We start from the raw sequence: 14,826 nt of genomic DNA, 5'->3' as shown, positions 1-14,826 counted from the left end.
CTGGGGGGCTCTGGGTGACTGCTGGCATGTGCCAGGACTTCCACTAGCCACTGTGCCAGTGCTGAGGAGGTGTGTCACGGCTCAGGAGAGCTGATTAATTGCTGCTAATTAGCATGTCATGTCTGCTTCCTGCATGGGTGCCGTGCTGGACACAGCTGAGCATCTGTGAGTGTTGCAGGCCCAAGAGCAGTGGCACAGCAGGAGAAGGCTGGCTGCAGTCAATCACAGAATCAATCACAGAATCAATCCCAATCACAGAATCAAACCCACAACCTCCAAGGCTGTGGGTTTCCATCCTGAGTGAGCAGCTGGCTCAGAGCACCAGCCCTGAGGAGCATCCACAGCCCCTGCTGAGAGGAGGAGCAGGCTGAAGGCACTTTGCTCTCCTGGAGTGCTTGTCTTGTTCCAGGGAGAGCTTCACACAGCAGAGTTGATAGTCAAGCACTGTGAGAGAGACTCGTGTCACCCATTTGTCACTCACCAGTCAAGCAGCTCTCTCCAGCAGAGAGGCAGAGAACTGGTCAAGTGTGAGTTATCTGCAACAAGGAGCTGCAATGTTCCTTGTCACAGGCATGATAATGGCTGAGCAGCTTTCAGGTCCTGCCTCATTGTTTGTTCTGCTGCTACAGCCAGGTAATCATCCTGGTAAATCACCTGCAGAATCCCAGTGACCAGGAGGAGAGATTGTTCAGCTGTGTGTCAGAATTGCTGCACTCTTCCAGCCATCCCATCCTAAGCACTACAAGGTGTTTACAGTTTTTTTACAAGCTCTGTTCTTCCACAGCAGTGTAAGCAATCTGTATTACTTTTTCCACCAGCACTTCCCTGATTATCTTAAATTTCTTGTGTAACCCTGGAAGACTCACTAGGTGAAATGGGGCACTTAGTAGTATGCTGCAAATAAAAATTACTCAGCATCTGACACCCTTGAATTTCCTTCTCTGATGTGAAGTCTGACTCAGCACCATCCCTGACCTTTTGAACTGCTAAAATGCAAATACTCAAATAGTCTGGTAAACAGAAGGTAAATTCTTTTTGACAGGCTGGCTGCTCAGTCAGCATATTTGGTCATTCATCTGCAGCAGTGATGTTTCTAGCAGCACACAGTACTTGCCAATTAGCAGCTAGGGGTGGATAATATTTAGCTTTCCCAGAGTCTGTGTACTTATTTACAAGCACTGGCAAGGAGAGGTTACAAGGTGGGATTTAAAATAATCTGGGGGTCACTTTAAATGTCATTCTTCCAGCTGCACAAACTGACCTGTGCAACAAAGAGCCTGGTGTTGGCATGCAGCTCTGTGTGCACTGGGTGCAGATGGCCAAACGGGGCTGTTCCAGTGCAGATTAACTCCTCCTTGGTTTAGCTCCTCTGTGCCAGCCTGCTGCTGCTGCTGGCAGTGAGGGAGTAGCAGAAAACCTGCACAGTTACAAGGCCACGGTTGTTTGGTAACTTTTGTTTCCTGTGCAGCACTTCTGTCCCATTTCTGAGGCTAAAACTCTTCTGGAGTGGCAGTGGGTGACACAGTTTACAAGGTGCCCAGTGGTGCAAAGAGAGCTGGAGACTAAAGCTGGCTGCAGCACCCAAAGAGAGGGAAACTTCTGAAAGTCTTGGATCTGCACAGAACCCAAAACCACCCCCAGATTTGCAGCTTCCCCCTTGGCCTTCTGTTCACCTAAAAGAGATGAAGTCCCCCAGAGTGTCACATGTGAGTCAGATTGTCACACTCAGGGCTGCTTCCCAGATGTGGCAGTGCTCCTGGGGGAGCCCCTGGCACAGGGCTGCCTTCCCTGGCTCTCTGGGGAGCAGCTGGGCCAGCTGCCCGAGCTGGAATGCCCAGGAGCCCTCCTGGAGCACAGGCTGTGAGCTGCAGCTCTGCCTGCTGGGGCACTGCTGATGTGACTCTGTGATCCACCTCCCTGGGGTCCCCCTGGCAGGGTCTTGCTGTTACTGACACTGGGACCCTGCTCAGTGGGACAAGAAAACCCTGCAGGAGCAGAGACTTGGTTCATTGGAGAGTAAAATGCATTTACTTTGAAATGAGGTACTTGTGGCTTGTCCAGCTTTCCTCACAAATTTGCAGAATTTGTGTGTAAAGCTTGTGAAAGGTTCAGTTGGCAGAAGATACTTGGTGTGTTTGTTGATTTCCAAGAGACAAAATTAGGTGCTGGGATCTCAGCTCTCAGTTTCACAAGCAAACATCAGCGTGTTTTACAAACACAAACAACCCTTCAGCCACTCCTGTGCTGCTTTAGTGTGGGTGAGAAGGAAAGAGGAGCTTTGCCTCCCAGAGGAGGAGGAAATCTCTGTCCTGGCAGGAGGCAGGGCCCAGCTGGGCTGCCAGGGCTGGCTGCACTGCTGCTCTGCACTGCTGCTCTGTGCAGGCTCTGCAGGCTGCACTGCTGCTCTGTGCAGGCTCTGCAGGCTGCACTGCTGCTCTGCATTGCTGCTCTGTGCAGGCTCTGCAGGCTGCACTGCTGCTCTGCACTGCTGCTCTGTGCAGGCTCTGCAGGCTGCACTGCTGCTCTGCACTGCTGCTCTGTGCAGGCTCTGCAGACTGCACTGCTGCTCTGCACTGCTGCTCTGTGCAGGCTCTGCAGGCTGCACTGCTGCTCTGCACGGCCCTGGGGCTGCAGCCCAGCCCTGATTTGCAGTGAAATGTGGATTTTTCACAGTGCACAGGCTGCCTGTGCTTCTGCTGAAGTCTCAAGGCCCCCATTTGGTGGATTTTATCCTTCTGCAGTCACAGGCAGTGGAGTAAAGGCATTTTTGAGGTATCCTCTTTTCTGAGACAAGCAAGCAAACAGTTAACATGCAAAAAAGTTTTAAAGCATGCTCGAATAACGTGACTTTAACAGAAAACCCACACGCTTTATTTTCAAAATTGAAGTTTTATGTCTTTTTCTCTGATCCTCACTGTTGGCTTTTAGAAGCAGATTCACTGTTGTTACTTTTTCCTGAAGTGCTCCTTGGTGGATGTTTCTGGCTGTGCTCAGCTCACTCTGGCTTTTTCTCTTCCCTTCCTCCCCAGACTGTACAGTTCGTTCAGGGAATTTTTGTTGAAAAATATGACCCAACAATAGAAGATTCATACAGAAAGGTAAAGCACCATCGTTTTATTTCTTCCAAGTCTCACAGGGAACTCCTGGGGCTGCTTTGGGTGCAGGGCTGGAGCTGCTGGGCAGAAGTCCTTGCAGGGTCCCTGGGCTGTTACATAATCTAGGCACAGAGCTGCTTTCTTCCCTGGGTGGATGTCAAGTGAGCCATTGTTTCACGGATTAGCACAAGTGTCAGCACATTAAAGGCACCAAAACATACACTGAAAACTTGTGACATTTGTGCCTGTGATAATTAAATTAAATTGTGGTGTGAGTTCTGCTGTTAAATTGACTTGACTTTCCTGGAATTAGCCTCGTTAGATCCAAGACATTTCTCAGAGAGTGGAAGATTTGCAAAGTCTCACTCTGAGGATCCAGAAATGTTTTGCATTTTCTTCTCTTCCTTATTCCCTTCTCTTTGGGCAGCAAAGAAAAATTCAAGTTTTAAGGTGCTTTGATTTGTAAGAGTGGATTAAGTCGAGATATTTACAATCTCACTTAAGTTGAGATGTTTACAGTGAGCTGCTCATGTAAACCTTGCTAATGAAGGGAGTCCTGGAGCACGTGAGCTGACCCAAATGCCTGGCTTGGGGCACAGTTAATCCTCTAAGAGCAGTGCTGCTCACCCTGGGGATGCAGGTGCTGCTCACCCTGGGAGTGCAGGTGCTGCTCACCCTGGGGATGTAGGTGCTGCTCACCTTGGGGGTGCAGGTGCTGCTCACCCTGGGGGTGCAGGTGCTGCTCACCCTGGGAGTGCAGGTGCTGCTCACCTTGGCAGTGCAGGTGCTGCTCACCCTGGGAGTGCAGGTGCTGCTCACCCTGGGAGTGCAGGTGCTGCTCAGCCCAGGTGCTGCTCACCCTGGGAGTGCAGGTGCTGCTCAGCCCAGGTGCTGCTCACCCTGGGGGTGCAGGTGCTGCTCACCTTGGGAGTGCAGGTGCTGCTCACCCTGGGAGTGCAGGTGCTGCTCACCCTGGGAGTGCAGGTGCTGCTCAGCCCAGGTGCTGCTCACCCTGGGAGTGCAGGTGCTGCTCACCCTGGGGGTGCAGGTGCTGCTCACCCTGGGAGTGCAGGTGCTGCTCACCCTGGGAGTGCAGGTGCTGCTCACCCTGGCAGCACAGGTGCTGCTCACCCTGGCAGTGCAGGTGCTGCTCACCCTGGCAGTGCAGGTGCTGCTCACCCTGGCAGTGCAGGTGCTGCTCACCCTGGCAGCTCAGGTTCTGCTCAGCCCTGGGGGTCCAGGTGCTGCTCAGCCCAGGTGCTGCTCAGCCCAGGTGCTGCCCAGCCCAGGTGCTGCCCAGCCCAGGTGCTGCTCTGCTGAGGGCCCTTGTGCAGAGCTGCAGCGAGGGCTGAGACCCCTCTTGCTGTCCCACTGCAGACCATTCATTCTGAGCCTCTGTTCCCTCTCTCCCCAGCAAGTGGAAGTGGACTGTCAGCAGTGTATGCTGGAGATCCTCGACACAGCAGGGACAGTAAGTGCCAGTTCTTATCTCATTGCTGTGCAGTTCCTCCCTCGGGAGCAGCAGCCCTGCCCGAGCCGAGGCAGTGAAGCAGCTGCAGTCATTTCAGTGGAGGATTTTGTTAGGTGACCTCAGCAGTGAGGTGGGTGCCAGTGCCTGCTGAGCTCTGTCCCAGAGCTGGCACGCAGGGGCTGGTGCCTCCTGTGCCATCCCCACATCAGCCTTCTGCTCTGGGAGGGTCTGAAACCTGAATTTGCCAGTGGCCACGGGGACACGGGCTGCAGGCAGAGCCAGGCAAGGGCTGCTCCCCAGCAGGTGCCACCAGCAGAGCTGGCCTGGCACCTCCCTGGCACTGCCCTGCTGTCCTCCCGGTGGCACCTGCAGCTGGCACAGCCCTGGCCCCAACAAACCAACCCTGGTGGGGCTGGCAGCACATGCCAGGCACCTGGTGCTCCCTGGAAGTTGGTTTGGTTGAGAAAGCCCTGGAAATCCTCAGCAGCAGGAGCAGGAGTTGTTGCTGGGTGGGTCTGGTGAAAGTGCTGGCCCTGCTGGGGCAGAGGCAGCTCTGAGCTGGCCCTGTCCAGCCTGCTCTGGCATTTCAGTCTGCCTGCAGAGATGGTTTTATTGCTGCTCTTCAGCTTCTCCCCATTTTTCCAAGAAACCCTTTATTAAGGGGGAAAAAAAAAAAAACAAACCAAAGGGAAGGAGAGTGTTGATGCTTTTGTTCAATTTCCATGCTTCAGTGGGTTTCTGTGAGGGGTGAATATGTAAATCCATCTGCGTGGCACTGCATTCTTGTCTGCAGCACAATGGGAGTATTCCTTTGGAACTGTTCATTAGTGCATTCTCCAGCTAATTACTGTAAAAACCATGTGCTTGCAGGAGCAATTCACAGCCATGAGGGATCTGTACATGAAGAATGGGCAGGGGTTTGCACTAGTATATTCTATCACAGCACAGTCCACGTTCAACGACCTCCAGGACCTGCGGGAACAGATCCTCCGGGTGAAGGACACCGAGGACGTGAGTAGAGCACCTGGGCTCGTTTCTGCAAGGCCTTGAGGAGCTCTGCTCTGCTCTCAAAACCTCCACAGCCCCGTGTTTACAGCCAAAGCTTTCAGAGGATCTCCTTGGGGAGTGCTGAGGGAGTTTGTAGTTTTCAGTGGTGTTGTTTGAGGCACTGCACCTGCTGAGGGACATCACAAAATGATTGTCCCGACTCCTGGAAGCCACAGTCTTTTGAAATGCTGGGAGTGGCTTGAAAGCAGCATTACTTCACTTTTTCTCCTTTAAGCTGCTTTCCAGGATTTGCATTTTCTTCTTTCCCTGTGCTTTATTTCCCTCAGAGTTGGGAAATCATGGTGAGGATGTTCCCAGCAGCTCTGCAGCTGCCTGGCACTGGAGACTGGCAGGGCTGCTTCCAGATGTGGGAAGGGGAGTCCAAAGCTGTGGCAAAATCTGTCACCCAGGGAGGTCACACGGTGGCATGAAACCATCAGGGGCCTGAGAGAGCCTTGGCTTGTTGGTTTGGTAGTTTAGAGCCCTTTTTAAAGGAAGGGCAGATCAGCTGTGGGAGTGTAGGTGGGACAGAGGGTGGGCCAGCTCGGGTCAGGGTGGCTGTGTCCCCTGCATCATGGTCCTGTGCTCTTCCCTGGCTGCAGTGGCCCTGGGCCCTCCTGGCTTTAACAAGCTGAGGTTTTATTTGTGCCAAACTGCTTTTCCTTGGGGCAGGGGTTACTGTGGGTAAATCCCTGCTGGCAGGACCCTGAGCTGGGCTTGGCTGTGCTCACAGGGGGAATTTGTGCCCTAAGCTGGCCAGGTTCATCCCTCAGCAGACACTGCTGCTTTCCTTTGGGCTTCAGGAGCAGAGTGCATGGTTGAAATGCTTTTATTTGCTTTGTGTGTCACCTGTTGAGGCCAAGCTTGAGCCCCTCTTGAACGTTTGAGCCGCGCTTTGCTGAGCCAGAAACGTTCTCCTTTCTGTCTTTGGTACCAGAGCATGTCTAAAGTCCCAGTGCCTCAATCAGTACATTATCTCCATCTGGAAGAGTTTAGATTCCAATCTCCTACACCTAACAGTAAATGATCAAAGGTAGTGTCTCACCAAACTCCAGTTTTGGATGAACCATTAATACCTTCTGCAAGAATCTCACACAGTTTCATGTCTTTCAAACCTGTTCTGCTTACTCATCCAGTATCACTTTTTGCCCTGTTATCACATCTTCATACCCTTTGGTTTTTTGCTGAACATGTTCATAGCACATTTTCATGTTTCAGTATGAGAAATTTTCTCTTAACTGTCTAGAAAGCTCTAAAGAACAGGATATTTGCAATCTGAGCTGATAGAGCCTGTAGATCTGATTTCAAATGAGCTTTTTTGCGTTTGCTTCTTCTGCACTGACTTCAGGTTCCTGATGTAATAAGGAAAATTTATGTCTCAAAAATAAAAATACCTTCATTCTCTAATGGGTATGGCCGGGAGTTTTAGAGAGAAAAATTAATCTCGAGTGTGGTTGTGTCAGAAGAGACCACAGGTATTAACACTGAAGCAGATTAAAAACACCCAGAGTGTTGTTACTCACCACGTGAATGGGGTAGTGATTTATTTTCCAGCTGGACAGGACTGGGTTTCTGCTCCAGAATGAACTGCTGGAGGAAATGGAGCGGGTGCACTCCCTCTTCAGCAGCTCTTGGGGGTTTGCTGCTTCCCCTGGGTGTGAGGAAGCAGGAAATGCTGCTGGGCTGTGGCACTCGCTGGTGCTGCCCTGCTCTCAGCCCTGCCAGCCACAGCTGCAGCTGGCCCAGCAGGTGTGCCAGCCCTGGGCTCTGCAGGGCACAGCCCTGGAGCAGCTCCTGGCACCCTGCAGGGGCACCTGGGCTGCCAGGAGAGATTCTGGGGGGTTTGTTCCCTTGTTGAGGGCGTTGGAGAATCCCAGAGTGGTGTGGGTTGGAAGGGTCCTCAGAGCTCATCCATGGGCAGGGACAGCTCCAGTACCCCAGGGAGCTCCAAGCCTGTCCAGGCTGGCCTGGGACACCTCCTTCTGTCCCTCTTGGGGACACCTTGGAGGGCCACAGCTGTGCCAGGCACTGGAGAGGGGCAGAGCCACTTCATCATTGTCTCCTGGTTTTTGTTGGGTTCATAGTTCATTCTGCGTTTCCCATTCTGCGTTTCCCATTCTGCATTTCCCATTCTGCATTTTCCATTCTGCATTTCCCCCCTGCCTTTCCCCCCCTGCATTTCCCCCCTGCAATTCCCCCCTGCATTTCCCCCCTGCATTTCCCATTCTGCATTCCCCCCTGCATTCCCCCTCTGCATTTCCCCCCTGCCTTTCCCCCCTGCCTTTCCCCTCCTCAGCAGCACAGAGCTCCCTGCCCATGGCCTTGCTGATGGGTCTCTCCTGCTGTTGCTCCTCTCCAGGTTCCCATGATTCTGGTTGGCAATAAATGTGACCTGGAGGAAGAACGAGTCGTGGGCAAAGAGCAGGGGCAGAACTTAGCACGACAGTGGTGTAACTGTGCCTTTCTAGAATCATCTGCAAAGTCGAAAATCAACGTAAATGAGGTGAGCACCTCCTGTTCTGTGTTCCCATGAGTGAGGCGTTGAGCCCTGCGTGTCTGAGCTGGGCAGCTCCAGGTGAGCGGGGCAGCTCCAGGTGAGCGGGGCAGCTCCAGGTGAGCTGGGCAGCCCCAGGTGAGCAGGGCAGCTCCAGGTGAGCTGGGCAGCCCCAGGTGAGCTGGGCAGCTCCAGGTGAGCTGGGCAGCCCCAGGTGAGCTGGGCAGCTCCAGGTGAGCTGGGCAGCCCCAGGTGAGCTGGGCAGCTCCAGGTGAGTTGGGCAGCTCCAGGTGAGCTGGGCAGCCCCAGGTGAGTGGGGCAGCCCCAGGTGAGCTGGGCAGCCCCAGGTGAGCAGGGCAGCCCCAGGTGAGCTGGGCAGCTCCAGGTGAGCAGGGCAGCTCCAGGTGAGTTGGGCAGCTCCAGGTGAGCTGGGCAGCCCCAGGTGAGCTGGGCAGCCCCAGGTGAGCTGGGCAGCCCCAGGTGAGCTGGGCAGCTCCAGGTGAGTTGGGCAGCCCCAGGTGAGCTGGGCAGCTCCAGGTGAGCTGGGCAGCTCCAGGTGAGCTGGGCAGCTCCAGGTGAGCTGGGCTCCCAGCCTGGGGAAGGGAGCCATGCAGTGCACCAGGCACTCTGCCTGCCTCAGGGATGTGCTCCCTTTTCTCTGCAGGGCCAGGGGGACTTCCCAGGCTGGTGTTTTACAGCCCCTCCCAGGGGCCATGAGCAGCAGAGGGCCCTGAGCTGGATGACTTTTAGCTTAGATAAACTTTATCTGGAGAGAACCTTTGTCTCAATAACTGCTGCCGTTCCCAGCGTGGGTGATGCCCCGTTGTGCTCCTTGTCTGCTGTGGGGTTGGCTTAGAAGCATTTGCATTTCTGGCTGCAGGTGCCTCGTCACAGCCCCTGCAAGCCCCCAGCTTGCTAAAACCATGCCTAACCCCAGACCTGAGCAGTCCCTGAGTTTAACAGAGACCCCTGTGCTCTGGGTGCTCCTCCTGCTGCCTGGGGCCCTGGGTTGGCTGAGGCAGCTCTGCTCCACGTCAGGCACCAGGTTTTGTTCTGTGCTGGGAGTTATCTGCCTGTGCCAGAGGCCAAGTTTCCAGGCACAAAAGCTGAGGTGACCCCGTGCAGCAGAGCTGGGCTGGTTCCAGCTGATAAGTGGGACCGTTCAGGGCTGGGGGATAAGCAGGAGCAGCGGGATCCTGCCCGGGGCCAGGCTGCCCTGGCAGCCAGCAGGATGGGCTGGGAGGGAGGGGAGCCCCAGGCTGCAGCTCTGGGGCTGGGATTAGCCTGGCCAAGGGCTCAGGAGCAGCAGGGCTGCTGCCAGCAGGGATTTGTGTCTGAGCTGCAGTGGGATGGGCTGGGCAGGGAGCAAGGAGCAGCTCAGCCAGCAGCAGATGCCCAGGGAGGTGCCAGAGCCCGGGCTGTGAGCATTCCCACGTCTGGGGGGCACGCTGACCCTCCTCAGTGCTGGGGGGCACAGCCTGGGCTGCCACCCCACAGCCCTCAGTGGGAATCCTGCCTGCCCTGCTGGGGCTGCAGCCTCCAGGGAGAAGAATGTGCTTATCTGGAGGATGAGTTTCTGCTTTCCTTGTGATCGTCGTGTTCTGGTTTCCTGCCAGCTGATATTTCCTACTTGTGAAAAGTACAAAAGCTGAGGAAATCAAAGAGAGAAACTGTGAATGAAGCAGCTCTGTGCTCTGGGACTCTGTCCTGCTGCCTCCTGGGCTGGGGAGGCATTTGCATTCTTTGGGGCTTTATTCTTGCTTTCCCACTACTTTTGGAGTTTCTAAATTTGTTAAAATCCAGGTAAAGAGTGATGAATTCCTACGTGCATTTGCTGCTTGTGAATCAAAGCTTTCAGATAATAAGCTTTTAATCCAGATGGCCTTCTGGTGACCTCTGAGATGCTCTTCCTCCACACTGACTCTTTTTAGGGATGGTGGCATTCCTGAAACCTTGTTGCAGATGGCTGTACTCACAGCCAGTACTAGCCCCTAAATAATCTAATTCATGAGAAAGGAAAATCTCGAATTTCAGTTGTTACAGTGTGTTAAAAACTGTTTCTTTGTCTTGTGAATTTCTTTGGAATCAACAAGAATTTGTGAGCTGTCAGCCACTCCAGGAAGGGGAAAAAATAAACAAGGACAAGGGTGGAGCCCTCTGAAGGTTGAAATATTTCTCCTCAGTGCTGTGACCCAGCTCCAAGCATTTTTGCAGAGCTCATTTTGCTATAAATGGGTTGAGTCTTGCTGGGAGCACAACTGCCAGCAGCAGCACTGACCAAGCTCTGCAGCTGCAGGAGGGCCCTGGGGTGGTCCCAGCTGGGAATGGGAGCTCAGGGCAGGTGCTGGCAGGGCCAGCAGGGGACAGGGCTGTCCCCTCCCTGCTGGGGCAGGCTCTGCACACAGGGCTCCTTGAGGATGTTGTGCCTGCCTTAAAAACCCTTTGTTAATCCCGATTTTCTCCCACTTCACAGCAAGGAAACTGCTGCCATTTCCCTGCCCTGCTCTTCTGAAGCCTTTGCTGCTGATAAACTGAGTTTCCATCTCCCTTCTGTTCTGCACACTGATGGGAGCTTTGGGTTTCTTCCTCCATAAGCAGCTGCTTGAGGAACATTTAATAAATTCAAGCAGTTTCATTGAATTTTCATAACTGCAGCCACCAGGAAAGCGTTGTCAGCTCCCCAGCCTGCCTCAGTTCCGACAGCTCGTGTCTTATCACTTGGGTTTTTCAGCTTGTGTTTTTCCTTTGCAGATCTTTTATGACCTGGTCAGACAGATAAATAGAAAAACACCAGTGGAAAAGAAGAAGCCTAAAAAGAAATCATGTCTGCTGCTTTAGACTCCCATCATGCAGCAGCTCTGAGCCAGGTAAATGTTGGTTATCCTCTGGTAAAGGTTGGTTATCCTCTGGTAAACTTTGGTTATCCTCTGGTAAAGGTTGGTTATCCTCTGATAAATGTTGCTGCTGCCACTGCTGTCCCCATGCTGGGACCTTTGGGGACAGTTACAAGTTGCTTTTGTAGGGACATGGGGTTCAGTGGCACACAAATAAAAGGCTGCCCACCAAAACAATAAAACAACCCAGACCAAAACAAGCATAAAAAACCCCAAAACAAACCCAACCAAAAAGCACACTGGACACAGCTATAAATAATCTTCCTGTGTGTCTTGGCAGGGAGCTCTGTGTGCTCCCAGCTCTTCTGTCATGCTCCTGGAGGGAAACTGCAGCTCTGCAGCTCCAGGTTTGGGACAGAAATGTCCCCATTTGGGGCAGAGAGGAGGGGCACTGGGTGCTGGCCCAGCTCTGCCTCCTGCCTGTGCCAGCTCAGGGGGATCCTGGAGGCAGCAGGGCTGGGCTGGGCTGGGCTGGGCTGGGCTGGGCTGGGCTGGGCTGGGCCATGCTGTGCTGTGTGCTGTGCTCTGTGCTGTGCTCTGTGCTCCTTGCTGTGTGCTCTGTGCTGGGCTGTGTGCTCTGTGCTGTGTGCTGGGCTGTGCTGTGTGCTGGGCTCTGTGCTCTGTGCTGTGTGCTCTGTGCTGGGCTCTGTGCTGTGCTGGGCTCTGGGCTCTCTGCTGTGCTCTGTGCTGGGCTCTGTGCTCTGTGCTGTGTGCTCTGTGCTGTGTGCTGTGCTCTGTGCTCTGTGCTGTGCTCTGTGCTGGGCTCTGTGCTCTGTGCTCTGTGCTCTGTGCTGGGCTCTCTGCTGTGCTCTGTGCTCTGTGCTCTGTGCTCTGTGCTGTGTGCTCTGTGCTCTGTGCTCTGTGCTGTGCTCTGTGCTCTGTGCTCTGTGCTCTGTGCTCTGTGCTCTGTGCTGTGCTCTGTGCTCTGTGCTCTGTGCTCTGTGCTGTGCTCTGTGCTCTGTGCTGGGCTCTGGGCTCTCTGCTGTGCTCTGTGCTGGGCTCTGGGCTCTCTGCTGTGCTCTGTGCTCTCTGCTGTGCTCTGTGCTCTCTGCTGTGCTCTGTGCTCTCTGCTGTGCTCTGTGCTCTCTGCTGTGCTCTGTGCTCTCTGCTGTGCTCTGTGCTCTGTGCTGGGCTCTGTGCTCTCTGCTGGGCTCTGTGCTCTGTGCTCTCTGCTGTGCTCTCTGCTGTGCTCTCTGCTGTGCTCTCTGCTGTGCTCTGTGCTCTCTGCTGTGCTCTGTGCTGTGCTCTCTGCTGTGCTCTGTGCTGTGCTCTCTGCTGTGCTCTGTGCTCTGGGCTCTGTGCTGCTCGGGCTCAGCCCTGCCCTGCCCTGCAGCCGTGCCCTGGCCGTGGGCACTGCTGGTATCGGGCAGGGGCAGCAGGCTGGCACTTGGCTGGCACTGCTCTGGCCCTGATAAAACACAGAGTTACACTTCCACAATCTCCTGCTTTCTGTGCCTAGGAACAGCCCTGAGTTCTGGGGAAAAGGAGCTCCTCTGCTGCCTGAGGGCCCTTGGCTTTCAGGCCTCGGAGGTCACTGGGGGCACCAGCAGAGGAAGAAACGTCCCCCCCCCATCTTTATTTCTGTTTGCTTTTACTTCTCCAGATTGCAGGAATGAAGAACTGTTGCCTAAGTGGAAAGTGCCAGCATTCCCAACTTCAGAACCTTATGGAAATGAGTAACATATCGGAAGAAGCTTCTCTGTTTTTTATATCCTACGGGAAGAATTTAGATCTTAAAATGGTTTGCACACAGTCCCTGGAAAAAGCAGTTGCTCTGTGTATATCTCTTGGAAATTAAAGCCAATATTCCTCCTCCTTTGCAATAGCAATTAACAGATGTGAAAATAAATATAATTGACTCTAGCATATGATTATCCCAAGGAGCATGGATGCATTTCAAATGTTAGAGATTGCTACTATAATTAAATTCATATTGACCATTTTATCATAATTTCTCCCCATCAAGCACTAAAAATGTTCCACTGTTATATTTTATATCTATAACTATAGATATATATTATCCAAAATTTCCCTTTGAACTCACTGCAACAAATAACTTTTTGAGTCATTGACTTCATTTTATATTTAAAAGTTACGGAATATCATTATTTTCATTCTGCCATTGTATTCTAATTAAAAATGTTTGTGCATAATGCTTTGGAAAAATGGGTCTTTTATAGGAAAAAAACTGGGATAACTGATTTCTATGGCTTTAAAAGCAAAAATATATAATATACTAAACCAACTCTAATATTGCTTCTCGTGTTTTACTGTCACAGATTAAATTACAGCTTTTATGAATGATTAAATTTTAGTACATTTTCATTTTTGTTTCTGTGTTTTTGTTACCGTTTCCAGCCTCTGGGTTTGCTCCCTGTTCTGGGAGTTCCTCTCCCATCCTGCTGGGTCAGGGGTTGTGTCTGTGCCCCCAGGACCCCGTGCTGTGTTCAGTGCCCCCTCCCCAAGGACAGCAGGCACCTCCTGTGTTTCCCCTTGCCCTTTCACAGGTGCTGCTGCTGCAGGGCTTTCCTGTGCTGTTCCTCTGTGCAGAGACTCTGCCTTGCACAGCTCTGGCTCCATCCCAAGCTCTGCCTGCCCTGGAGGACCATCCTCAGTTTCAAGCCCCCTTTGGCTGCTGGTCCCTGCCCAGCTGAAGGGGTTTTCTGTTCGTTTGGGTTTGTTCCTTGTGGCTTCACCCTGTTGTTTATGAAGTTTCAAGGAGCAGGATCCAGAGATGCCCATGGGTGCCCCATCCTCTGTGTGTGCAGGTGAGAGCCCCGAGGGACCCCAGCCCCTCCTGGGGACCCCAGGGCTGGGGGCTCCTGCCTCCCTGGAGTGGGTGAGAGCAGGGATGTGTCAGCGCCGTGCAGGGAGCTCAGCACAGGCCCTGTCCTGCTGCCTCAGCTGGAAGTGAGAGGAGAGGTGTTCCTGCACCCTGCGGAGTTCCTTGGGAACCAGGGGCAGCCGTTTCTGAAAGAGCATTTTCTGAAACTGCTGCAGCTGGTGAATGACAGAGAGCCCCTTCCTAAAGCAGCCCAAACAGGACTGGGTGCACACATCTGGATGATGTGACAACATCTGCCTCCTGACAAGCACTAGCACCAGCACAGTTCCTTCAGCTGCTTCTCTTCAAGCCACCTCTGCAGCTCCTTTGTCAGGAGGAGCAGGGGTGCCGTGCTGGCAGGCTGGTCACCTTTCTGGAATGTAGAAATATTTCAGCAATAAAGTAATTTCAGTGAGCTCGGTGATCGCTGGATGTCTCTTGTGTAAACTGAGCACAGAGGGAGCAGTGAGGGGGGACATGGGCTGGGTGAGGATGAGGATGAGGATGAGGATGAGGATGAGGATGAGGATGAGGATGAGGATGAGGATGAGGGTGAGGATGAGGATGAGGGTGAGGATGAGGATGAGGATGAGGAGGGGCGGAGCGCTCCCGAGCCGAGGCTGCCGCTAGATGGGAGTGTGGGAGAGGCGCAGGGCTGGGAAGGCTCCTCTGCCATCGCTCTAATTCGGCATCTTTGCCGCTTCCCGCCCCTCTTCTCTCCTCTCTGCCTCCCACAAGGCGCTCTTTTCTCACTCGATTAAAATAAAAAAAAGTTCTTCTTTAATGGATTTTAGCACAATAGCTGCAGCTCTGCCCCGGAGAGCCAGGTCAGGCAGAAATGTCCTGAAGCACTTGGTGGTTAATGTCTCACCGGGTTAAAAACTTCACTGCAGAATGTCCTAAAGAAAGGGGAAAAGAAAAACCTCCCAGAAGCCCCAGCCGAGCACAGTAACATTTTGCTGAGAGCCAAGGGGCACATTTAAAAAGTCCCTGGAGCCCCT

At 53.2% G+C, this 14,826-nt stretch overlaps 1 protein-coding gene across 2 annotated transcripts in view; it reads left to right on the top strand.

Moving 5' to 3' along the window:
- Window positions 1–13,326, top strand: part of RAP1A (RAP1A, member of RAS oncogene family) — a 31,796-nt gene extending 18,470 nt beyond the window's left edge. Inside the window, exons 4-9 of one of the 2 annotated variants that reach the window (XM_059867443.1) lie at window positions 3,030–3,098; window positions 4,510–4,566; window positions 5,437–5,577; window positions 7,973–8,116; window positions 10,859–10,974; window positions 12,605–13,326. In XM_059867443.1, coding sequence (XP_059723426.1) covers window positions 3,030–3,098; window positions 4,510–4,566; window positions 5,437–5,577; window positions 7,973–8,116; window positions 10,859–10,945 — 498 coding nt within the window. In that variant the 3' untranslated portion in view covers window positions 10,946–10,974; window positions 12,605–13,326. The remainder of the gene's footprint in view (window positions 1–3,029; window positions 3,099–4,509; window positions 4,567–5,436; window positions 5,578–7,972; window positions 8,117–10,858; window positions 10,975–12,604) is intronic. The other variant, XM_059867444.1, reaches the window with a different exon arrangement.
- The last annotated feature ends 1,500 nt before the right edge of the window (window positions 13,327–14,826 follow it).

This window comes from Haemorhous mexicanus, chromosome 25 (assembly GCF_027477595.1).
Source record: "Haemorhous mexicanus isolate bHaeMex1 chromosome 25, bHaeMex1.pri, whole genome shotgun sequence".
Lineage (NCBI taxonomy): Eukaryota > Metazoa > Chordata > Aves > Passeriformes > Fringillidae > Haemorhous > Haemorhous mexicanus.
This window is presented reverse-complemented; position numbering and strand designations above follow the sequence as displayed.